This window comes from Brachycentrus maculatus, unplaced genomic scaffold (assembly GCF_059751285.1).
Source record: "Brachycentrus maculatus isolate JH-2025_06_01 unplaced genomic scaffold, ASM5975128v1 h1tg000034l, whole genome shotgun sequence".
NCBI classification, from domain to species: Eukaryota; Metazoa; Arthropoda; class Insecta; order Trichoptera; family Brachycentridae; genus Brachycentrus; species Brachycentrus maculatus.
Genome location: NW_028280788.1, coordinates 122,791 through 147,382, shown reverse-complemented (window position 1 = coordinate 147,382; position 24,592 = coordinate 122,791). Strand labels below are relative to the sequence as shown.

The window sequence follows — 24,592 nt, the reverse complement described above, 5'->3', positions numbered from 1 at the left end:
AAATATGCGAGATCGAAGATGTCGTTAGGCGGGGAAGGCAACGAAGAAGACAATGGTGTGCGCATGTGAGGAGAATGGAACCATCCAGACTCCCCCACATCGCACTGTACGGCCAACCCCATGGTAGACGACTCCCGGGCAGACCACCAAAGAGATGGGTCGATAGCTGGGAATTGACGTCGCAGGAGGCTAATCCCTCTTGAAAACAGGCCGCAAGGCCTATAATAATTATAAGAAGAAGAAGAAGAAGATATAAGTAGGTTTCTGGCTATAAAAAAAAAAAACATTGATAATACCAAATTTCATCATTAATTTATCAATGAACTTGCTTTCATATCTGCTTATCATAATGGCATATTTGACATTCTGTGCAGAATAACGTGATTAGTAAAAATAGAAGATAAATGGCAAATGAATTGAAGTGTTTTCATTATTAAACTGTAAACAATATTGTGTAGAAAAAACTGTTGTGAAAATGACCTGGACTAGATATTTAAAAAAATATATATTATTTTAATATGGTTATCATAAACAGTAATTGAAATGGAAACAGTGTAGGGTAAACAGGGATATTCGGCTGTCCAAACTTAAAACACAGTAAGGGATATTTTTTTGTAGTTTATTTTTTTTTTGCATTCTTACTATTCTTAGTAGAGTCTACTTAGTCCAAAAATGCAAAAAAAACGTACTACAAAAAAATGTCCCTTACTGTGTTTTGAGTTTGGACAGCCGTATTATTGACACGTCTTATTAATAATAATTGAATTAATAAATATTATTGATACCTAGTTATTGACGGGCTATTACCTCCCCAGTTATTGACATTTCAAATTTCACATGTAAATATTTTCTGATATATTTCTTTATTTATTTAAACTACACATACAAAAAAGAAATAAGTACATTGTTAATTATAGTTAGATTAGTGATATTAATCAAAACGTTTGATACCATACATAGCTGTTTGCAATCAGGGGTTAAATAGTACTTGAACATTTAAAAAAACATATAAATTACAAATTGATGATAATAAGGAAGGCAAAGGAAAAAAGGAATTTATGGAAGGAGGTAGAGGGAAAAACTAAGGGAGGAGGACTATAAATGTATTGAAATATTTCTCTCTCTCTGGTCTCAATCCTGCGGATTGGTCGGTAGCAACAGATGACATCTTTCTCCATTCTCGCCTGTTTTCGGAAGTCCTCTTCAGCTCCTCATACGTCGAGCAGCCCATGTCTTCGTATAAGTCGCTTAGGTATTGGCGGCGTGGGCGTCCTCTGGCGTTTATTCCCTCCATCGTCCCCTCTATTATTTGGAGCAGGAAACCCTCTTGTCTTAGCACGTGGCCGATTCATTCGGCGCGTCTTTTGGAGATGGTCGCGAGTAGGTGCTTCCTTTCCTTGATCAATCGTAGTACCTCGTCGTTGGAGATGTGGTCTCTCCAGGATATCGCGAGCATTTTTCTGTAGATCCACATCTCCCACGCATTCAGCCTATTCTTATCTCTTTCAGATAGGCACCTCTGGCATTTCTATGTCAAGCAAATATTTCCTAAGTATTTACATAAGCAAAAATACAACGAGATAGAATAAGGAATATCAGGATAAGAGATATATGCAAGATCGAAGATGTCGTTAGGTGGGGAAGGCAACAAAGAAGACAATGGTATGCGTATGTGAGGAGAATGAAACCATCCAGACTCTCCCACATTGCACTACACAACCGACCCCAAGATAGAGGACTCCCGGGCAAACCACCGAAGAGATGAATTGACAGCTGGGAATCGACATCGCAGGAGGCTAATCATAACACACTTAGGACAGGAAAGGTATTTCAACCCATTTGGTCGATTCATGCTTAAGGATGAGAAGTGTATTTTTACCTTCTGCGCCGTCCTAATTTCAAAGTCAGAAAATAAGGAGTTATTTAATGTTTTTATATGAATATGTATTATGTATCTCTATGTTAAGGTGTCAACTTTATGAACACAGTTATCAAATCCCCTTGCCGGCGGTTTGCAGGCATAAAAAACACCCATCCGAAATGTGTTGAAAAGGGACCACAAGGCCTACACCAAGAAGAAGAACAATGAAATATTCAGTAAAAATATATTTTTTCTTTGTCTTCTTCTTCTTCTTATTGTAGGCCTTATGGCCTGTTTTTAAGAGGGATTAGCCTCCTGCGACGTCCATTCCCAGCTATCGGCCCACCTCTTTGGTGGTCTGCCCGGGAGTCGTCTACCATGGGGTTGGCCGTACAATGCGATGTGGGGGAGTCTGGATGGTTCCATTCTCCTCACATGCGCATACCATTGTCTTCTTCGTTGCCTTCCCCACCTAACGACATCTTCGATCTCGCATATTTCCCTGATCTTGGCATTTCTCAGTCTATCTCGAAGACTCTTGCCTGTTATGCTTCTCAGAGTCTTCATTTCTGACACTCTAAGCGTGTTTTTTTGTGGCAGCGGTGTCTGCTCTACTTTGGATTCCATACGTCATGATGGGTCGGACACAAGTTTTGTATATCTTGATCTTGCTGCCGATCTTCATCTCAGGGTTTTTCCATATAGCATTTTTCAGGCATCCTGAGATGGCTGCAGCTTTGTTCACTTGCCCCATCACTTCGCATCGCAGATCCGTCTGAGCACACAGGTCCACACCCAGGTATTTAAACTTTTCCACCTGCTCTACCAAGACGCCGTCCACAGTCACGCTACATCCCACTGGGGTGCGAGAGAACACCATACTCTTGGTCTTTGTAGCGGATATAGCCATATTGAATTTTTGACTAGCAAGGTGGAATGTGTTTAAGAGTAGTTGCAGGTCCCCTTCAGTCTCAGCGAATACAACGGCATCATCCGCATAGCAGACAACATGGATGGTTTTCTCTCCCAGTCTGTATCCTTTATGTAGTCCTTTAATATCCTCCACAATCCCATCCATAATGAGATTGAAGAGGAATGGACTCAGACTGTCACCCTGCTTGATGCCGGTACCGACTCTAACTCTAAATTTTTTCTTTGTAATATACTTTATTCGAGGATTGGATAGGATGGTCACCTGTGGCCTATTCATGGGAACTTCTCCGCATTAGATTAAGTGATGAGAAAACCACAGAAAATTCAACAGAAAAAGACGGATTGTCACTTGTTTCTTCATAACCCAATATCAGATCTAAAGTATAGGGTATTTTGTGTCTTATTGTGATTTCGCAGGTTTTTTTTTTCTAATTTTACCACTAGCTTGATGCTCTTCGTAATTTTTAAGAACCTACGTATAAACTAAATTGAAAACAAAACTAATTGTTAAAAAAAAGTGAGTGTAATAAAATGACCACTACTGCATAAAATAATGTGGGCAACCAAATCAGATCACAGAATGTTCTACAGAATGAATGGAAGGATTTGAAAAAACAAATAAAATAATACAGCACAGAGATTATGCTATTAAAAATGTACAATCTCTGTGCTATTTTATTTTTACTATCAGTAAGGAATTACTTAATATTGAGGGACTGTATACACAGTTTACGCTAAAAATATAAATGAATTAAAATTGTCTCGATAAAACTTAATGAAGAAATATTACGAAACTGATATGACCTGATCGCCATGGGCAAGGTTTATCACTTTAACAAAAAATAGGTTGAGGTTTTAATTATGAACTCATATTTAAAAAAATATTAAATTTAATAACTAGACTCGTGTCTGTATAGCATTGTTCATCTTTCTCGGTTCAAAGCCAAATTTTTCAGATATTTATATGACATCTTTATAGTACACAATAGATACTCGTTTCAACCATAATGTATAGAATTGAAGCATGGAGTTGTCAAAAGAAGGATGATAATATATATATATATATATATATATATGTATATATATATATATATATATATATATATATATATATATATATATATATATATATGTAATAAAATGCCTAGGTACCTACCTATACATTGTATTAAGTACTTACATATAGTACCTACATAAAACAGATCTACCACCAGATGTCGCATGCGTCGCACTGAATAAAACAAAAGACGTCAGATAGAAAAAATATAATATTCTGAACTGTCAGAATCAGATAGATAGATAGAAAAGTATTATAGAGATAAATTAAGAATAAACTTTAATTATAAACTTTAATTACAAAGAAACACATTGTTTATTTTATTATTATACACCCACTTTACATATTATTTACACCCAATTTACGAAGGAAAATATTACCACGTTATATATATACACATATATAAATATCTTAATACATTTTTTGCGGGAAACGCTTGAATGCGACTTTTACATAGTGTTGGTACAGAGCGGGAGACCCTTATAAGCGTTCTATTTTCTTACTTATGGTAAAGCGCGAGAGACGTCAAAAAACACTTTACAGATCGGAATAGGGTTTGTGGTTACTTGTGATTAGTATACGACCCTAATTAGTATACTAATTAGGGTCGGGGGGTTGATGAAAAAATCACCCGACAACAATGTGTAAAGAACCAAAAGTTTTTTTCACAAAATTACACTTTTTATATATTTCTGCCTCCGTTGTGTAGTGGTTAGCACATTTGGCTACCATACAGGTCACGGGTTCGAATCCCAGGGAAGTTAAAATAAATGTGATTTTTCACTCCAATATTTATTTATTTTTACCTTACCTGAAGTGCGGGACTGATTTTCTTGCCTTCAAGTAATTAATAGTCCATCTAACACTGCCTTGATGCAATGCAGTGCCCTAGTACCATTCGGTGCTTATAAGGGTTAGATAATGAAGATAAATGTATATTTTTAACGCAACTCATAAAACAAAACAAATTTGAGTATTACAAAATTGAAAAAATGTGTTATGTAATATTAAATCAATCAAATTTAAGTTAATTTTATAAAATAAGAAATATATAATAACTTTTGAGTAAAAATTAAAGTCTTGGCCTTGCTCCGTTACATTACATCATATTTTGATATTTTAAATTTAGCATTAATTTTTTTTTATTAAATTCACATAACCTTGTTCATATTAGTTTTTAAATATCCGTTTCCCATTATTTATGCCTCACTGACTTAGATACCATTACATAAAGCGCAAAACCAGACAGATAATTAAAGCACATTAAATAAATAAAGCAGTTTAAGTACTGATAGTGGCGTAGGGTCTAGAAGAAAAAACCACTAGAAACCGGTTTCACTTTTATCTTTGTATGTCTGAGATCCAAAAGGGCATCTGAGGGCAAATATTAAATCATGACCGATAAAATATGGAGCATTAGTCCGGAATCAAACCAGTTTATTATTATTTCAAAACGTGAATTAAAAAAAACAAAAACAATAATATTATGGCACCCTTGTGTTGGCAGAGGCATCTATGTGACATTACTGGATTCGGCTGGTTTGAAAAGAAACACACAGCGCATGAAAAATTCCACTGAAAACAAAAGTTGGTTGAAAAATAGCGCTGATATCGCCAGTATCACGGGATAATAAAGTGTCACAGTTGCTATGCTCATTATGACCCCCTGGTGTCATAATTCTTTCGACATTTGCTATTTTTGCTCGTTGAAAACAATGACACGGTGAAAATGAAAATTCTCACTTTTTGGATACTATTTTCAAAGTTTATTTAAAAAAAGAATATACTTTGTATATTAAAAGCATTGTTGTAGGCAATATAACACTCTTCTTACCATTCATCGTTCACTTTGTGTAATACCACTTTAAAAAACACTACTTCGTGACTACCGGTTTCGAATAATCATTACATCATTAGATCAAATGTGGATTAAAATGAAATTGTTACCTTCTGATATTTATACAAAAAAAATATTTTTGAATGAGAGATGCAGTGTTATCCTAATAGTTGCACAAAGGCACTGTGATTAGTCCTGCGCTTCAGGTAACAGTCCAGGGTGATATTAAATAAATATGAGTGAAAATCACTCATTTGTATTTTGTCCTCACTGCGAATTGAACCCGGGATATGCCGACCACCATACTACAGAGGCAGACTGTGGAAAGGGAGGTGTTCTATGCATTTCATATGCCAGTTCGAAGTGCCGGGCAGGAAGCGCTCTTGAGATTCCTATGATGCAAAAAGAGCTGAAACCTTTATAAATATATCGCACACTCCTTTCAAGAACGTCATAAATCAAAAAACTTGATTTTTCAGGAGAACGTTTTTAAAGTTTAAAAATATAATACAATGTTTTAAAAATAAATATCAAGCCACTTATTAAACTTTTTACTGTGCGACAGATCTTTTTGGGTAAAACCTGAAGGTTTTTTCTCCTTTTGAAAAATATTTAAAAAAATAATTAAAAAATACCTTTTCTTCAAAATGCAAAACCAAAACTTTTTTCCCTGTAGCGGGTAAATATTAAGTTAAAAATATGTCTCTTTTGCTGGGATATAGTACATTTTCTGGGCATTCCGAAAACATGTACAACTGAAAATTGACGATTTTTGATTTATGACGTTCTTGAAAGGAGTGAGCAATATGTGAGAATTCTTCCTTATTACAGTGGAAGCTCTCTCATAACAAGTACCTCTCATAACGAGTAATTAACATAACAAACAAAAAAAATTGAAAAAGTTACTCCCTTAATGAGTGACATTTCACGTAACAAGTTACAGAGAAAAGGCAAGTCCCGTTTTCACGACATTCACTTAAAACCGGGACTTCCGCGCCAGTCAAAACAAAAAATGTTTCGCTTATTGAGTAAGATTTTGGAACCAATTATGCTCGCTATGAGAGATTCCACTGTATTTAAACTTTTGGAGATTCAGATTACAGATTCTACAGGTCAAATATACCTGCGAGCCTCGTATAACGCGGTTATACGGTTCCACAAAAACCCGTGTTATACCAGGTTTGAAGTTCATACAAAATTAGGGTTTGCGTTAAAAAAAATCTAAAATAGTTTATATGAATATGTACTTTATGTTTTTAATAATAAACATATTTACAACATTTTGAGTGTGTCCAAATACTTGTTCACAAAATCTGGATTATCTCCAATTACAGGAGTATCTCACATACTAATATAAGAGTTTCTGCTTAATAAAAAGCTTCTTTACATCTCACCAATAGATGTCTCTAGTGAAGTTCTAGTGATTCATGAACAAGGTTTCTAAATTGGTTCATATATATAGAACTTCCAAGAATTTGAGTAGTGTGGTTGTCAATAATGGGTAGAATTGGTGAATGTTACACGTGTGTAAAGTGATCACTTAAACCAGCTTATGACGGTCGTAAGCCCCGTAAATGCCCAGACTTCCATATTCTTCTTCATCTTTGATGAGATGTCAAAAAATAATAATAAACATATTATTTAATTAATTTATTTTTCTGAGACCATGTTGTAAAAAGCGTGTGTCACCTAAAACATGCTACCATTTATACATCTGTGTTATATAAAACCATGTAATACGAGGCCCAAGTGTATTTATAATCATATTTACAGGTCCAATCGTAAAAATAAAATATCACTAGCAAAATTTATAAAGGATGTTTATAAATTGAGATATTGAAAAATGATGAAATCCTCGGAGTATGTACATATTATGCCCAATAAAACAGTAGTTGATTACTTAACTTAAATAACTAGCACAACTTTGATAGAAAAACTTAGAAAGAAAAAACAATATTTATTTGATAGATAAGAGTAAATTAAACAAAGAAGTATATGATTTATATTTTTTATAATTGTTACAGTGACTTGTAGATAAATATGATAACAAATTTGGCACAATATCTATGTTTTTTTTTTCATTTTTTTTTTTTAAATGTTCCTAAGGGGACTGAAAACTTGATACCTGTAAAAACAATATACATGAGAAATTTGAATCTGTAGGTTATGAATATATCGCTCACTCCTTTCAACAACGTCATATATCAAAAATCGTCAATTTTCAGCTTTGTATGTTTTCAGAATGGCCAGAAAATGTACAATATCCCAGCAAGAGCGGCATATTTTTAATTTAATATTTACCCGCTACAGGGCAGAAAGTGTTGTTTTTGCATTTTGAAAAAAAGGTATTGTTTAATTATTTTTTTAAATATACTAAATATTTTTCAAATGGAGAAAAAACATTCAGGTTTTACCAAAAAAGATCTGTTGCACAGTAAAAAGTTCAGTAAGTGGCTTGATATGTATATTTAATACATTGTATTATATTTTTAAACTTTAAAGACGTTCTCCTGAAAAATCAAGTATTTTCATTTATGACGTTCTTGAAAGGAGTGAGTGATATGTGAGGAGATGTATGGATATGGAAGAGATGAAGCACGTCTGGCGAGACTGAGCAGTTTGGCGATCTATCCTCTCTACTCTCTCTACTCTGTCTACGCACAGTAAAAAGTTCATAAGTGGCTTGATATTTAATTTTAATACATTTCATTATATTTTTAAACTTTAAAAACGATGAAAAATCTAGTTTTTTGATATATGACTTTGATGAAAGGAGTGAGCAATATGTGATAAATAGGTTACTAATGCATTATTACATAAATTATCATTGTCTTGGATACCAGAGATTCAACTGAAAATGTAAATGACAGTGAAATTTACTGATAAAAGGTTCAATTTATTGCATTTTATCTATTGGGTTGATGCAAAAGTAATGACCGTTTTTTATGATCCCAGGTAAAAATTTTTTTTTTCATAAATTATGAATAGTATCTTCTTTTTTTATTATTCCATTGTATAAAGGATGCTTTCCCTCTACTTTCTATTCAGTTTTGGCCTGGCCAGAGTACAGTAATAACCCCTTGTATTTTTTCAAAATGTCGTTCGATAAAGTGCATTTACGTCATTGTTTACTTTATGAATTCTGTAAAGACAATACCGCGAGTGTGGCAACCAAAAACATTTGTGAAGTGTACGGAGCAGATGTCATCAAAGTTCGACAGGTACGAAGATGGTTTGCAAAATTCCGATCTGGAGATTTTTCACTCATTGATAAACCACGTACCGGGCGGCCATTGAAGTCTGATGAAGACGAATTAAAAGTCATAATTGACACCAATCCACGTCTAACCATCAGAGAGATTGTGTCAATGATGGGAGTCAACCAAACAATCGCATTAAGACATTTGAAGCGTATGGAAATGGTTTCGCGGTACGACGTTTGGATACCTCATCAATTGTCGGCTGCCAATTTTAGTGGATCGTGTTTCGACGCGCGTTGCTTTGAGTGCGAGACAAAAACATGAACCTTTTTTGCATCGTTTGGTGACGGGAGATGAGAAATGGGTCGTGTACAACAACGTGACAAGAAAAAGACATTGGACTATACCTGGACAAGCCCCATTAACAACTTCGAAGGCCGAAATCCATAAAAAAAAGTTATACTTTGTGTTAGGTGGAATAATAAGGGTATTGTGTAATTTGAACTCTTGGAACACGATAAGACAAGTACAGCAGAACAATATTGTCAGCATTTATCCAAATTGAACATGGTCCTTCAAAAGGATAGACCAGAATTGGTAAACAGAAAAGGGGCAGTGTTTCATCACGACAACGCGCGACCACATGTGGCTATGATGACCCAACACAAGCTAAATGAGTTAAATTGGGATGTTATCAAGCATCCACTGTATTCTCCAGATCTTGCTCTTTCTGAATTTTATTTATTCCGATCACTGCAAAAAAATTTAAATGATGAAAAAAATTATTCAATAGAGCAGGTAAAAACATCCCTTACTTCATTTTTCGCATCAAAATCCACGGAATTTTATACTACTGGTTTTATAAGTTGATAGAAAGATGGGAGAAGGTTATAAGAACTGATGGAAATTATATAATTTATTAAATAAATAATACACAAGAAAAAAAAAATTAAAAAAATATATGTAAAAAAACGGTCAAAACTTTTGCATCAACCCAATACATATATAAATTCAGGTGTAAATGTTTAAAACTAACTAACCATCACGCCGCTTCAGAGTGGGCAGAGAGAATGGAATGCCTCACCAATGTATCTGTGCAAACAATCTTCACCTTTTCCACATTCATGCATCTCCTCGTGCATACCTGCCGATTATTCCTCGTACATACCCTGATTTAATAATAAAATATAATAAAACCCTTATCCGCACCCCAATGGTGAATAGGGCACTGCGTCATATAAACGCAGTGTTATCTTGATCGTTTACACATGAAGGAAAGATGATCAGCCCTCCGCTTAATACCGGTACTAGTCCAGGGTAATATTGAATAAATATGACTGAAAAAATCACTAATATTTATTTTACCCCCCTTGGGAATCGAACCCGGGACCTCCAGAACGGTAGCCGAGCGAGCTGACCATTACACTACGGAGGCGGACAAAAACCTTACTTATAATAAATACTTTACTGTATTTATTACACATATTAATTTTTTTTATTAAATTTATTGCACAGGACAAATGTACAATACATTGCAGGCTTATTGCTAGGAAGCAATATATTGCAACCAACAGTAGTAAAATTCTAGGTTTGTACCTTAAACAGCTCCTTGAAATTAGTGAGCAGATAGTACTTGCGCAAAAAGGAAGATTAAAAAAAAATCATAAATGACCATGAGTTACCATGATAAAAAAAAATACAGTGAAACCTCTATCTATCGTTTTTAAAGGGACCTATTAAAATCAACTATGAATGCGGGAAAACAATGAATGCGGGATAAAGAGGTCAATGCGCAAATAGATACGACCGAGTAAAGATACCATCCTCCCAATCTGCATAACCATTCGTAGGCTAAAATTCTAAGAAGAATACATGTTTCAGATGCAAATGTATTTATTTAAAAAAAATAAAAACCTGAATAGAATTTTGTTTTTTAACTGTTTTATTTTCGTAAGTCTAAAGTTTATTTTCGGCTTTGCAAATAGTATTTTTTTCAGCATCGGTTATTGAATGTGCGTTGTAGAAAGTTTTCTTTCAAAGAGTGTGCACGCTTCTGGAAATGCAGGTACAGGCAGCGGCTCCTTTTCATCAATATCGACCTCTCCTGCTATCGGTTACACAAGCTTTCGATAGTTTCTATCCCATACGTTGCCGTTGAATGTAAGAAAATTGGAAATAATGTAAACAAAACAGACGAAATGTATCAAATATGCAGCTTAATTCAAACGATAAATGCGGTAAATGGTGATAGAGAAACAATCGATGCTGTTTAGTTTAGTATTAAATTAAATCGGGATAGAAGAAATAAACGACACATCCGGGAAAACGATTATTTGGGGAACGATAGATAGAGGTTTCACTGGAAAAGTAAAATTGAATATTTCTGTCGTGCATTTATAAAAACCCTTATCCGCACCCAATGGTGCATAGGGCACTGCATCATATAAACGCAGTGTTATCTTGATCGTTGAACATGAAGGAAAGGTGATCAGCCCTCCGCTTCAGGTACCAGTCCAGGGTAATATTGAATAAATATTAAAGTGAAAAAAATCACTTGTATTTATTTTACCCCCCGTGGGAATCGAACCCGGGACCTCCAGAACGGTAGCCGAGCGTGCTGACCATTACACTACGGAGGCGGACGTGCATTTATAAAACGGTAAAATTGATGACAAAAGGTAAGGCAAAGGGGGTGGGATCAGGTAAGGAGTTGAGAGGGCTCGTTAGTAAACTGATTTAGTTATGGCTCACATGATAGTCGCAGTAATTCATTCTTCCAAAGTCCCCACGGAGCAAGAGAGCAAGATGATGAGCCGACTAAGGGAGAAATCTATTTCAATATCGGGCTCCAGTACTTGCTCTGTTAGTCGAAGGTTACATCCAATTTCACTGCAATGAAATATCAACATAATTTATCATCACTTAAACCAGCCTATGACGGTTGTCAGCTCCGTAAATGCCCAGACTTCCATATTTAGCTTCATCTTTGATGAGATGTCGAAAAATGATAACTCCTATAATTGGAGATAATCCAGATTTGTGAACATGTATTTGGACACACTCAAAATGTTGTAAATAAATTAACTAGTTAAATTATAAGCTAAAATAATAAAAAAATTATTTTCTGCCGTTTCTCATGTATGTGATTATAATCCAGGATTCAGACCTCACATACTAATATGAGAGTTTCTGCTCAGTAAAAAGCTTCTTTTCATCTCACCAATAGATGTCTCTAGTAAAGTTCTAGTGATTCAAGAACAAGGTTTCTAAAATTGGTTCATATATATAGAGTAGTGTGGTTGTCAATAATGGGTAGAGTTGGTGAATGTTACACGTGTGTAAAGTGATCGCTAAAACCAGCCTATGACGGTCGTTAGCTGCGTAAATGCCCAGACTTTCATGTTCTTCTTCATCTTTGGTGAGATGTCAAAAAATAATATGAAAAATTTATCAATACAAAATAAACAAATAGGAGAGGCTCATATAGATAAAACCATTAAAATAATTCTCACCTATCATATTTCCAGACAGTAGCTTGATTTCTATTATCCCAACCTTTAGCGTGTTTTTCAGGAAATATTTCGCTTTTTATTACGGCAATATTGCAAACAAAAGGTTTCTGAAAAAAATACAAATTATTAGCCTTGCATTTAAAGTAAGTAATGTATAAAGTGATCACTTTATACACTGTAGGCAGGCGCTGTGGCGTAGTTGGGTAGACGCTCGACTGCGAAACTGGCGTCGCGGGTTCGATTCCCGCAATTCCCGCAAAATGAATTCAAGAAAGATTTATTTTCAATTGGTCTGGTTTTTTGTGATGCATTTTTCACATTTACCTTCCCTATCCTTACTATCCTACCTGCAGACAAGCATCTAAAATCTAAAATAGACGCTTTGCGGGTTATTTCTTTAACCGGATCCACACGGCTCGCATAACCGTATGTGTTTTAACAAAACATGCCCCATACGCAGCTGACATAAGCTTAAGCATAAGCATAAGCATAAGTTTCGAACCTCAGTTCAACTTGGAGGGATTTTTTCATGGTGTGGAACTTTAGATAAAATAATACGTCAATCCTTGGCCTTATGACATCTGTTGAAATATCTGACTAATAATTTGTAACATCACAAGGATAAATAAAAGAGCAGATCCCTGATTTTTTTTGCGGTCGGTAATTAGTCCGCGCCATAATCATGCCCTATATCTGTCTCACTCTCGACGCTACGCATCGCCAGTGGGTAAGAGTGACACACGATGCGTGCTTTGATTTATTTATGTTACGATTTTATTTGTTTATATTACGATATATTTCAAGAATAATGTGACACAAGTGTATTATAGAGTACCAAAAAGGCACAATTAATCCCATTGAACGTTTTTGTTTAGGAAAATAAATAGTTTCTTAACTAAATACATGATAAAAGTAATCATTTAAAAAACGGTGAAATACCGCCGCGGATGGGCGTCTCTTAGGACCAAAGTTAACGCAGTTAAAAGGTTAAAAAAATTAAATAAAAATTACTAAAAATGTCAGAATACCCCAAAAGAAATGGTTTGATGATATTGACAGTTTGTCGCTGTGGGGGGTAAAAACTGGCTGCAAGCAGCAACCAACCGTTGTAAATGGAAAGAAGGGGAAGAGACCTATATCCAGCAGTGGAGGTCAGAGGGCTCATAAAGAAGAAGAAGAAAGAATACTAAAAATATGATGTCCAATTGCGTTGATGTTTGGAACCTCTATATATTCCATATGACAAGTCTCATGCGAGAATGAAGCGCCATCTGTTGAAATTCTTAAAGTAATATTGGTTTCATCTATGCAGAATAAAATTTAAACCTCTGGTCATAAAAATGTAAACTTGTAAATGATAGTTTAGAATTTTCAATCATGTATATCAAAAATTTTAATCTGAATATTGAATCCATCAATATTTTGATGTTTTTTTTTCCAATATGGCTGAAAGTTTACACATTGTAAAAACAATCATTTAAAAATTTACTTAAAAATTGTAGTTTTGTTTGATATCTAAAGAGGATCTAAAATTAGAAATAGAAAAAACAAAATATATTGTATTTTTATAAGACTTTGCAATATTTAGATACAGATAAGATAAAATTCCACTTTTTTTAGTGCTCTGTGTATGCAAATGTCTTAATTTCCGTTAAAAATAAAATGAAAGTAGGGTGATGACCGTAGTTATTGCCACCTCCATACATCAGATATCAGAAACATTCCTCTTCTGCCCCCTATCATCACTCAAGTGGTGCATAGGGCACCGCATCTAATTGCTGTAGTATTAATTAATTCCTAGGACAAGGGAACAGTGTAACAACCAGCACTACACTTGAAGTAAGGACTGATTTAAGAATCAAAGGCATCACCTTTCGAGATTTGGGAGCCCCAGAAGGATATGGCTGACAGGGCATAGCCAACACCTTTTGTACAGTCTACGCTATGTGTCTGGCACATAAAGGTACAGCATACTGTTAAAAAAACAACATGCCCATGGCCAAGTAACTATTTTTGGCGTGGCTTTTTTTGGTGGTTTTTTTAGTAGTGTTTTTGGGTAGTTGAATGTTAAAACAAGCGAATAATCATACAACTATTTATACTCTTTAACCCCTGGCACTTCTCAATTTCCTAATTTTTAGTTTTTTTACTATTTTGTAAATCAATTCAGTACCGCAGAACGGGGCTACTTGAACTTTGATGTGTTACTTAAGCCCAGTACGAAAAAAAAATTTGATCTGTATTTGATCTACAATAACGAACGTATCGACATGATTCATTGTTTCCCTCACAGGTGACACTTATTGTCACGATGCGTTCATTATTGTAGACCAAATACAGATTTAAATCTCTTTTTTGTACTGGGCTCAAGTAACACATCAAAGTTCAAGTAGCCCCGTTCTACAGTAATTGATTTACAAAATAAGTTTGAAATTGGGTCTTACATTAGCTCTACATTGAAATATTAATTTATTGAAATGTTAATTTATATTATTTAATAATTATATAAATTATTACATCATATAAATATGAGACAATGTCGACGTTGGAGTTGGCTTGGTAAATACAGTATTGAGACACTCCATGTAGGAGTGCTAAAGGTTAAATTTTCAATATTAAGTTAAGTATACTAAGTTCCTTTTTCACGAAGAATATTTAAAGAAAATTTTTTAAAAATTAAACACTTGTGTGGCAACCCACAACAATCGAATGAACGAACATAATCGAACACGCTGTGGCAACTCGACAATCGAATGAACGAGCATAATCGAACACCCAAACCGAGCTCGGACCGAACGGGAACCAGAACGTCACATTCCGTCACCGCCCGTCCAGTGATCGACACGTCCCCCCTCCAACTGTGCTCACATTAGAATCATGCGATTATTCTTAAATATTTCTTGACTGTCATTTTCTAGAACTGAATAAATTTGTGTTAAAAAGTAATCCGCTTTCATCTTGCTTCCCTTCTGTTAAATTAAGTTGGTGTTCAACTAGAACCCATACTTGTATAATACACCTACTGAGGTTTATTTCATTAGGCACAACTAGTTTCGAAAACTACAGATATTAACATCTACAGGTGAAAAGTAAAAAAAAAAAAAGTTTTAAGTACACCCACATGATTAAAAATAAAAACGATAAGTTGGAAGTGTAATTAAAAAAATAATTTCACATTTCACAAGTAAGTACGTAAAGTGAGGTCTCTTATCTTCGTGTCATCTATATTTTGGGTTTATTTACAACTTATTAAGTGGTATTATACAAGTGTGTAATTAAATAAAAAAATCAACATGTCATTCCACAAAGTAAATGCCGAATCAATAAAAAATGAAGAAAATTCAGTACATAATTGGCCTTTTACTGTCTAATTAACTTTACTGTCTAGTTACACACACTAAAGGCGTTTGTTCACTACACTGAATTACACAGAATTTTACCGTCCGACACGTCACTTAGCGTTTTAAAACGACGATTGGCTTGGATTGGCTTGAGCTTTTGTCCATCTTTTTTCGAATCGGTGCTCTTGATCGGTACATGAACACGTTGCGCGTGAATTCGATCACGCTAAACTGTCATAGTCGCTTTCATTTTTCAAAACCGGACTGCCGGACGGTCAAATTCCGGGTAGTGGACAATCGCCCTAATACTGTTATACAGCTATACATTTCTATTATCAACAAAATAAATAGATAATACTCTACCCACCTTAAAAAATACAAAAGGGTGAGAGGTATCTAATAAAACGACGATATCTTTTCTTTCGTTCGGCATAATGTGACCGAGCGATGGACAAAAGGAAACAGCTTCAGAGGGCTCAAACTCAAATCTGTACGACTGCTTCGAAGAGTGATTGAATATTTCCACATTTCTCTGAACTGCAGATCCTATGTCTTGATATCCTAGAAAATTACAAGCAATGTGACGAGATGATAAAAAATATAATGAAAATATGTTTCTTGCACTGTAACAAATCGCTCACTCCTTTCAACAACAATATATCAAAAAACTTTATTTTTATGGAGATCCTTTTTAAAGTTTTAAAATATAATGAAATGTAATTATTGAACTTTTTACTGTGCAACAGATGTTTTTAGGGTAATCCTGAATGTTTTTTCTCCATTTGAAAAATATTTACTTTATTTAAAAAAATAATTAAACAATACCTTTTCTTCAAAATGCAAAAACGACACTATCTGCCCTGTAGCGGGTAAATTTTAAGTTGAAAATATGCCGCTTTTGCTGGGATATAGTACACTTTGTGGGCATTCCGAAAACATGCATAACTCAAAATTGTCGATTTTTGATATATGACATTGTTGAAATGAGTGAGCGAAATGTAAGTTTACAATACGTAGATTCTATAAATGTCTCATCAAGATGACAGTAAATGTAAATAGTCAAGGTTTTTAATCCTGTGCTTGAGATGGTTCTTCTTCTTCAAACCGTTATCCGCACCCCAATGGTGCATGGGGCACTGCATTATATAAACGCAGTATTATCATGATCGTTAACACACGAAGGAAAGGTGATCAGCCCTTCGCTTCAGGTACCAGTCCAGGGTAATATTGAATAAATATTAGAGTAAAAAAATTGTTTTTATCTAATTGACCCCCCTGGGAATCGAACCCGGGACCTCCAGAACGGTAGCTGAGCGTGTTGACCATTACACTACAGAGACGGACTAGTTTGAGATACTAGTACAGGGTAATATAAAATAAATGTTAGGGTGAATGAAATTACAAATATTTATTTTGACCTTCTCAGAAATTGAGCCGGGGACTTCATAGGCAAATGCACTGACCACTACACTACTGTAAGGAATGTGGGTATGTTGCTGACCCAGCGGTGAACAAATAAAGTGGTGATCTTTTACTGATAATCTTCCACTATCTGACCATACAACTACAAAAGCGGATTTTTATTTTACTTACCGACATCCATAAAATATGTTATTATAAGATCATCGGGCATATTTTTATTGGAGTTGTCTGTAAATACGGCAGCCGAAATATCAGACTGACATTTTGATAGCAATTTTGCCTTTTTCTTCCTGAAAAACAAATTGTTGAGAATGGACAGTCAATTTATTTATTAACCTTCTAGTACAGAATATATCGCTCACTCCTTTCAAGAACGTCATAAATAAAAAAACCTGATTTTTCAGGAGAACGTTTTTAAAGTTAAAAAATATAATACGATTTATTAAAAATAAATATTGTTGAACTATTTACTGGGTAACAGATCTTTTTAGGTTAAACCGGAAGGTTTTTTCTCCATTTGAAAAATATTAAGTATATTTAAAAAAATAATTGAACAATACCTTTTCTTCAAAATGCAAAAACAACACTTTCTGCCCTGTAGCGGGTAAATATTAAGTTTAAAAAAATGCCTATTTTGCTGGGATATAGTACATTTTCTGGGCATTACGAAAACATGCACAACTGAAAATTGACGATTTTTGATTTATGACGTTCTTGAAAGGAGTGCGCGATATGTGTCGCCTAATTTCAAAATCTGCCAGATCCATGTAAGTCGATTTTACAAAAAATGCAAAATTCTCCGGGTAACATTTGTTTCATAGATTTGAAATATAGAATTTTCCCATATATTTTTATTTTTTCAGTATTAAAAAAAAACACGAGACACAAACCGATAATGACATCATCTTAATTTTTGACCTATCCTCGCTCTTTGATTGGCCGATATGGGTCAGAAGGCAAGTTTCATGAATATAGCGGAATTTGAAATACAACGCTGTTTTTAAGTATTTTTTAGCAGGGTTTTCAAGTATTTAAACATGTATTTTAAACAATAAAGCCCACAATTGGCATTGCGATAGAGTATTTATTTTAAAATCTTATAAGATAGAATCTGGCAGATTTTGAAGTATATGTACACATATGTACATTGGCGGGCTTATTGCTATGAAGCAACGTCTTCATAGCAATAAGCCCGCCGATGTACGTAACTCACAGCACAGCCTTCTCGGTACTTGTGACAGAGCCCGCAGAGGACTGCCTACTCGTCCCGGGGCTCCTTGCCCCCCCTTTGGGCTGAACATTGTGAACTATCCTCTTGCAAGAAACGACTGGAAGATTGCCGATATTTATGTCATTATAGAAACCCTTCCCCACAACGGTCACCTGGAAATTTCATAATACACATATCGACAGATGCCATGGCACAGTTGGGTAGACATTCGATTCTGAAACTGGCATCGCGGGTTCGACTCCCGCCAATTGTAAAATAAATTCAAGACAGATTTATTTTCAATTGATCCTTTTGATATTTTTGATCCGAGAGTTTTAATTTTCAAGAGAGAAATATTTTTGTTTTTATTATTTACAAAAGTACTTCGATTTCACACTATTTCTGTGAGCCTAAGCGGCTATCCTAAAGGAACGATTGGATCCGACGCCAGACACAGGTCTGTGACGTGGTAGAGCGAATTGCTTGGCTGAAGTGGAAATGGGCCGGTCACATAGCCAGAATGACCGACGACAGATGGACGAAACGCGTTCTGGTGTGGAGACCGAGGAACCAGAGGCCTCAAGGACGTCCACCGATGAGATGGGTGGACGACATCAGGAAGTTTGCTGGAAGACAGTGGATGGGGACGGCGCAGGATCGGGAGGAGTGGAGGCGGAAGGGGGAGGCCTTTGTCCAGCAGTGGACCTCAACGGGCTGATATGATGAAGCGGCTCATTATTAGAAGTAGGCATCAAATTGTGGTAAAGTGGGTTTGAACCGAGAAACTCTGACTCCAGAGTCCGCGACACTAACCATATGACCACAACCCGACACAGCTTGTGATGTGTTTTTTACATTTACCTTCCCTATCCTACATGCAGACAAGCCTTTAAAAGTAGAGGCTTTGCGGGTTTAAAAAAAAAACAATAAAATATATACATATATTTTTTTTAAATCAGTGAGCTACTTTCCCTTTTGAGAATCAAATATTTGTACATTGGCATAAATATCTATAATTGGTATGGTCCGCCTCTGGTAACTGGTCAACCTGCGTAGTGTTGCTTCCGTGCACTACTGGTTTAATTCCAAGAGAGGTATGAAAAAAGATTTTTCATTGAAATATTTACATCATATTATATTACTCTGGACTGGTAACTGAAACTCAAGGCTGATCATGAATTTAGCAATCCTTCCTTATGAATTAAATTTAATTCCTTCATGAATTTTACGATCAAGATAACACTGTTTACGTATGATGCAGTGTACTATGCACTATTGGGTACGGACAAGGGTTGGAAGAGGAAGAATATTAACTTACCTGAGTAAACAATAAAATATTTTTCTCAATATTATTAATATTTAAAGCATTTAAATACAAGATAGACTGACGATATAAGAAGAATAGCGGGAGTGACCTGGATGCGGAAGGCGGAGGATCGAAGAGGATGGAGACTCATGCGGGAGGCCTACGTTCAACAGTGGACGGACACAGGCTGATGATGATGATTATGAAAGCATTTACTTTGTGGTTAGTCATTTTTACTTATTTTTTTACAAAATTTTTGAAAACCACTTACCGAGATTTTTATGTCTACCGGTTTTGAGACGTACCCGTCTCTTCGTCAGGACAATCACTACCACAGCATGCAAACAATACTACCCGTAATTACCGTAGCACTATTTACACACTTAAAACTACCCAAAATGTTTAACACATGCGATTTTGGTCGACACGAAGGCCAACATGCACTAGGTTTTTTTTTTTAATTACCTAACGTCCAAGTGACTCTGAAATCTAGCTACGGCTTATGCAACACCGTTTATCATGTCCCTACTCAGGCTTCAACTTTATAAGTTTCATAGCCTATGCCTACTTGTGAGTGGATTTACTCTTTATGTTACTATTTAAAGTTACTATAATTTCATGTAATTCTTGAAAATTCTAGGCAAAAACACACTAGGTGTTGCAGCACAAACATGCATTTAGAGCCGAGGTCTAACATGCACTAGGGATATAAGTTACAATGGGTTTATATACTCGTAGGTTGAAAGGAGTGGGCGGGGTTTATTGGATATTGACGAATCTTGCTGAATCAAATAATGGACAAATATCAAATAATAAAATTAAAGTTTAAAATTTGAAAATATTTTTTTTACTCATACTGATTTCATAATAGACCTTTGAAAAATATTATTATTCATAGAAAAGTCATACCACATAACGATCGTAAGGGTTATTTGCAATGTCAAAAAGCACTTCACAGCCGTGTAAGCCGACATCACAGGGCTTGTAATGAATTATCACTTTTGATGATTCCTCTAGTTTGAGAACTTTTGTACATTCTTTTAGCAATGGTTCTGAAACAGAGGAAATATACACATTGATAATACAGTAGACTGGCTAGTTTTATTATTTATTAGTAATCCGCACCTAATTAGTACAAAGGGCACTGCATTTGATCAATGCGGTGTAAACGTGATGTTAACCCTCCCTTCCCGGTGTTGTGTACCTTGTACACATTGCTTCTAATGACCATAATATCTCTATAAATATAATAAATAAAAGGCTAAAATTTTAGGTATTCCTCCATAACATATTTACACATTGATTTAAAAAATAATATTAATAATGATCAGAATTTATCGGGTACATCTGAGGTATTTCGTGAATATCGGAAACAAATTCGCGTATAAACAGCGCATGAAGAGTGTACAGGAACCGCGACACTATATTCGCATCTCACTCTTGCATATTTGCACTGTGCAAGCGTGAAGAGCTCAAAGCCTAATGTTCTCTGACTAGCGGCAGTAGCTCTTGGGCTTCCGACAAGAGTGGACCTATGCTTGTTCTGTGAGCGTTGCCAGATGTTTTTTTAATGTTTTCAGCAAATAAATCTAAATTATTATAATTTTTGACTTCATTTATAATTAATTAAGGGGATTAGCTATGAATGTCCGTATTTTTCCGATTTAATATCGATAATTTTTTATTGTGTAGTGACTACCCAACACCGGGACGCGCGCACCGGAAGGAAAAGGTTAATCACATGAGGCAACATGATCAGTTCTACATTTCAGGTATCAGACCAGATATGCATGTAAGTTTTAAATCATTTAGGTAATTATATATCTAGGAGTTGCAAAAATTTTAGTGTGGTTGTTAATCATGGGTAGAATGGTGAATGTTACACGTGTGTAAAGTGATCACTTAACCAGTCTGTAATTGCCCAAACTTCCATATTCTTCTATGTCTATGTTGAGATGTCAAAAATGTAATAAATTATCCAACATTTTAAGTCTGTCCAAATACTTGTTCACAAATCTGGATCATCTCCAATAAGGAGTTTGATCAATAAATCTAGAAGTTTCAAGAATTTAAGTAGAGTGGTTGTCAATCGGGTGTCGTTGTGTCGGGTTGTGGTCCCGTGGTTAGTGTCGCGGACTTCTCAAGTCAGAGTTTCTCGGTTCGAACCCACTCTACCACAATTTGATACCTATTTCCAATAATAAGCCGTTTAGGCTCACAGAAATAGTATGAAATTGAAATATTTCTGTAAATAATAAAAACATAAATATTTCTCTTTAAAAAAAAAAAAAATCACAGGTTGAATTGGTGAATATTACACATGTGTAAAGTGATCATTTAACTAGCCCATGACAGGTTAAAAGTCCTGTAAATACCTACACTTCCATTTTCTTCTTCATATACGTTGAGATGTAAAAAAAATGTAAAAAATAAATCATAAGTTGAGAAAATCCAGAATTGTGAAAAGTATTTGGACACACTAAAATGTTGTAAATGTTGACTTTATCATATTTATTTATTTATTTATTGAATGGCTAATACCTTTAACATGATTAATACATGCATGCAGTGTCTAATTTAAAAATACACTAGTAGAGAAACAAAAAGTCATAAAATAAAATAACAAATACTAAGCACTGGTAAATACACGTCTCCTTCACACACTATCAGTGAGCAGCGAGAGAGAGTGAAACACAATGTTTAAATTTATCCATTATAACATGGGGAAGAAATGCTGAGAAAGTACAGACTTCAAGGTGGATAACAATATATTAAATAAATCTATACTTTCGTCCGCCTCCGTAATGGTCAGCACGCTCGGCTACCGTTCTGGAGGTCCCGGGTTCGATTCCCAGGGGGGGGGTAAAATAAATATAAGTGATTTTTTCACTCTAATATTTATTCAATTTTACCCTGGACTGGTACCTGAAGCGGAGGGCTGATCACCTTTCCTTCATGTGTTAATGAAGATAACACTGCGTTTATATGATGCAGTGCCTTATGCACAATTGGGGTACGGATAAGGGTAAAAAAAAAACAAAAAAACTTTCAAAAGCATGAAAACAAGATTATTTTATTACCTTCCGGGTTCCATTTCTCCAGAGAGTCTTTTTTCGGCCGTTCTGTTAAAATATGAAACATGTCCTTCGGCTTATTGTCTTCAATAATCTTCACATTGACCCGACCAATGACTTCCGAGATGTTTTTGAACAATATCTCACAGACAGAGACATCGCGCAAGAACGTTGGATGCAAGCAGATATTTCCCTGGTTAGACTCGTCCAGATCTATCTGGGACAGGAACATTATTTGGGGGGCTATGCCTTGCCCGATGAGATCGACAAAGTAGAGCTTCGGAGGGCGCTTGTTGGGCATTTCTATACTTATTTGAAGGGATGCTTCGGAAATCTGCAAAGGAACGAAAACAACTTTTTTTGAAAATCCAATGACAGGATATTTTCAATGTAAACTGGTGAAAAAAACCAAAATGCGGGTAATAAATGTACAAAAATATATCGGGAATGAAATAATAACACGCGATTGGCGGGAAAATGTTAAATCCGGGTTTCACTATATTTACAAATTATCCAAAGTTTTTCAGCACATCGTTTTAAGGTGGAGACTGACCGGAGCATTTCGTCGTAACATAACGTCGTAACATTGCTCACCGAGCATCCGAAACTATGGATGGAGCGCTCGGCTCGTTGTACTGACTGCCTGAATGCTCGCATCGTAACGTGTTACGTTACGACCAAATGCTCCGATCAGTCTCCACCTTTAGGACCAAAAACTATTGTACATTTTTCCAAAATGATAGTTCATTAACGAGCTTTTCCTTAACCTTTTAAACGCGTTAACTTTGTTCCTAAGAGACGCTCGTGCGCGGCTGTATTTCGCCGTTTTTTAAATGATCACTTTTATCATGTATTTAGTTATGAAACGATTTATTTTCCTAAACAAAAACGTTCAATGGGATTAATTGTGCCTTTTTGGTACTCTATAATACACGTGTGTCACATTATTCTTGAAATATATCGTAATATAAACAAATAAAATCGTAACATAAATAAATCAAAGCACGCATCGTGTGTCACTCTTACCCACTGGCGATGCGTAGCGTCGAGAGTGAGACAGATATAGGGCATGATTATGGCGCGGACTAATTACCGACCGCAAGAAAAATCAGGGATCTGTTGTTTTATTTATCCTTGTGATGTTACAAATTATTAGTCAGATATTTCAACAGATGTCATAAGGCCGAGGATTGACGTATTATTTTATCCAAAGTTCCACACCATGAAAAAATCCCTCCAAGTTGAACTGAGGTTCGAAACTTGGAGCAAAGTGAAAACACAAACGCTTATGTCAGCCGCGTATGGGGCATGTCTTGTTAAAACACATACGGTTATGCGAGCCGCGTGGATCCGGTTAAATATCAAATTAGTATAATTTTTTTTTTTAATGTTAGTTTTACCTCAATAGATACAGGTGTAAAGGACACTGTCACATGAGCCGTGTGCTTTGGTTTGATCTTCAACTGTTGGCAGTCCACAAGGAACCGGCTATCAGAAGACTTGGAGACAATACTGGTCATGATTTGGCTCAATAAACTGCTACTATTGAACATGTATATTCTGACACTGTTGCAAGTGTTTATTGCAGTCCTCATGAAGTGGAGGCATCCTTCATTCTTCACGAATATGGAATGCTGCTCCATCTACAAAATATTAATCACACTTGTATATAGAAATCTGGTGGTGTCAAAAGTCTGCATAATCGGAGGGCATGTATGACTAGATGTATGGACGTGAAGGAGGCGAGGAGTGTATGTCAGGACAGAAGAGTGTGGCGTTCCATCCTCTCTACCTACCCCTGCGGGGAAACGGCGTGATGGTAGTAGTAGTAGTAGTAGT

At 35.5% G+C, this 24,592-nt stretch overlaps 1 protein-coding gene across 2 annotated transcripts in view; it reads right to left on the bottom strand.

Moving 5' to 3' along the window:
* Nucleotides 1–11,400: 11,400 nt before the first annotated feature.
* The window catches only part of LOC148312720 (axonemal central pair apparatus protein HYDIN-like), an 84,917-nt gene continuing 71,725 nt past the window's right edge, over nt 11,401–24,592 (bottom strand). For both annotated transcript variants that reach the window (XM_088274345.1, XM_088274353.1), the window contains 8 exons: nt 24,154–24,396; nt 22,760–23,087; nt 20,589–20,731; nt 18,377–18,546; nt 17,335–17,453; nt 16,109–16,302; nt 12,401–12,507; nt 11,401–11,777 (listed from right to left, as the gene is read on the bottom strand). In XM_088274345.1, the coding sequence (XP_088130471.1) occupies nt 11,657–11,777; nt 12,401–12,507; nt 16,109–16,302; nt 17,335–17,453; nt 18,377–18,546; nt 20,589–20,731; nt 22,760–23,087; nt 24,154–24,396 (1,425 nt within the window). In that variant the 3' untranslated portion in view covers nt 11,401–11,656. The remainder of the gene's footprint in view (nt 11,778–12,400; nt 12,508–16,108; nt 16,303–17,334; nt 17,454–18,376; nt 18,547–20,588; nt 20,732–22,759; nt 23,088–24,153; nt 24,397–24,592) is intronic.